General features: G+C 43.6%; 1 protein-coding gene across 1 annotated transcript; it reads left to right on the top strand.

Annotated features, from left to right (window-relative positions):
• The first annotated feature begins 248 nt into the window (after positions 1–248).
• On the top strand, positions 249–1,903 carry LOC137810191 (BES1/BZR1 homolog protein 2-like). Its single transcript, XM_068611342.1, has 2 exons — positions 249–753; positions 860–1,903. The coding sequence occupies exons 1-2, from the start codon at positions 529–531 to the stop codon at positions 1,556–1,558; spliced, it is 924 nt and encodes a 307-aa protein (XP_068467443.1). The 5' UTR covers positions 249–528; the 3' UTR covers positions 1,559–1,903.
• Positions 1,904–2,300: the final 397 nt, after the last annotated feature.

Raw genomic sequence — 2,300 nt, forward strand, 5'->3', positions numbered from 1 at the left:
TGTTAGTTAGGCAAGGATGAGAGCACATCCTCACTTTTTCTTACTCTCATTTAAGTGCACATCAACTAATACAAAAATGGTTTATCTATGCTCTTCTTTCATGTCTATAATATATCGTGGAATCAAACAAAAGTTTAAGAAAGAAAATGATATAATATTAAAAAAATAAACAATCCAAATAAAAAAAAGTGAGATAACACAAAATTCAATTGTTAGTATATTTTATCTTTATATATATATATATATATATATATATAAATAGTGTGTCTATGTGCAAATAAAGAATCAGTGAAGTGAAAACTACAGGAGTGGGAAAGGGGTGGGAGAGAGAAGGGAAGAGAGGAAAAGAAGAAACTAAAAGGGAAGCAACCTTTCCATTTCCCCTTCTTCATCTGCAGTAGCACCAAGAAACTTGAACTAACCTGGCCTAGCTTCTGTTCCGGTGAATTAGGCACAGCCATAAACACAGATTCTGTACTTGTTGTGACGTGCAGAGGGAAGCGAAACGGACTTTTGCTGGCCGGAACGATGACCGGAGGTGGATCGACGGGGAGGATGCCGACGTGGAAGGAGAGAGAGAATAACAAGCGGAGAGAGAGAAGACGGAGAGCGATTGCTGCTAAGATCTACACCGGCCTTCGAGCTCAGGGGAACTTCAAGCTTCCCAAGCACTGCGACAACAACGAGGTCCTGAAGGCTCTGTGCGCAGAGGCTGGTTGGATCGTGGAAGAAGATGGCACCACCTATAGAAAGGTAAAACTCAATAGTCTTTGGTCTCATCAGATCACAGGCTCAGATCTGCGCTCACTCTTTCTCAACGATAACGGATAATTAGTTATAACCATTTATGTTGACACAGGGATGCAAGAGACCCACGGGAAGTGAGATTGGAGGCACTCCACCCAACATAAGCGCGTGTTCTTCGATTCAGCCAAGTCCACAATCCTCCTCATTCCCGAGTCCTGCGCCTTCCTACCACGCTAGTCCAACCTCTTCCTCCTTCCCCAGCCCCACGCGCATTGACGCAAACCCCTCTTCCTTTCTCATCCCATTCATCCGCAACATAACTTCAATCCCCGCCAACCTTCCCCCTCTCAGGATATCCAACAGCGCCCCTGTCACCCCACCTCTTTCCTCTCCCCGAACCTCTAAGCGCAAGGCCAACTTCGATTCCCTCTCCCACGCCTCCTTCCGTCACCCTCTTTTCGCCACTTCCGCCCCCTCCAGTCCCTCGCGCCGCCACCACTTCGCCACTTCCACCATCCCTGAGTGTGACGAGTCCGACGCTTCTACCGTCGACTCTGCCTCCGGCCGTTGGGTTAGTTTTCAGGTTCAGACCGCCGCCGGTCCTCCCTCCCCCACCTTCAACCTCATTAAACCCGCTATGCACCAGATCCCTGCCCAGGACGCCGTACAGTGGGGTTCGGTTGCGGAGATAGGAATAGGAGTGTCCGATTTTGACTTCGAGAATGGCAGAGTGAAGCCTTGGGAGGGTGAGAGAATACACGAGGTGGGAATGGATGATTTGGAGCTTACTTTGGGCTTCGGAAAAGCTTGATTTATTCCTTACAACCACCTGATAGGACCACAGATGCAATTGCAATCCCTCCCATCTGCTATCTCCTCGGCAATTGATTGGTTGTTATGCCTATATTTCTATATTTTCTCTTTCATTATGTGTACAGTGCCTCTTATACACCAGTGGTTAGGTGTTCTATGACATCCAGGAAGTTGACTTCATTGTAATGCCTTGTTAATTGTTCAAAGGTTGCATTTGAAGCAATCTTCAAGTGTTTTCTTCAGACTTTATTCTTCACTTACTAAGACTCGGGAAAACTAGGTGATATTCTTAATTTTGTCCTCTTATTCATTTGGTAATGATTATTGGTCACGGTTCTATTTAGATTCTTCGAACTGTGCTTAGATTAGAAAGCTTACTATGCATAATATATAAACTTGATGTGCTCAGATTGAACTATTTATGATTATATAATGATTTGTCCATTATTTGGGAGTCTGTTTCCATTTATCTATAGCGTCCTATTTAATTGATTGAGCTGTCCTTGATCTTGTTGTTCTTCATGTAGATTGGTTCCTTTTTGTTTCAATGTTAGTAATTTTTTTGCGAAGTATGCGGCACCTATTAACAGAATACTTAGTCTTAATAAGCTTTTGTATGTTTCGTTCTTGTGGGGAAACTCACTAGTCTAACTTGTAAGTTTAATGAACACTTACTGCTGAGATACTTTGAAACAAGTCTGATATGCAAATGATTATTTATGTCAGTATTAGCAGAAGGT

Source organism: Phaseolus vulgaris, chromosome 2 (genome assembly GCF_000499845.2).
Source record: "Phaseolus vulgaris cultivar G19833 chromosome 2, P. vulgaris v2.0, whole genome shotgun sequence".
Lineage (NCBI taxonomy): Eukaryota > Viridiplantae > Streptophyta > Magnoliopsida > Fabales > Fabaceae > Phaseolus > Phaseolus vulgaris.

Coding starts and splice junctions, on each gene's coding strand:
- LOC137810191 (XM_068611342.1), top strand. CDS start 529: ATGACCGGAGGTGGATCGACGGGGAGGATGCCGACGTGGAAGGAGAGA. Junction 754..859: donor ATGGCACCACCTATAGAAAG/GTAAAACTCAAT, acceptor ATGTTGACACAG/GGATGCAAGAGACCCACGGG.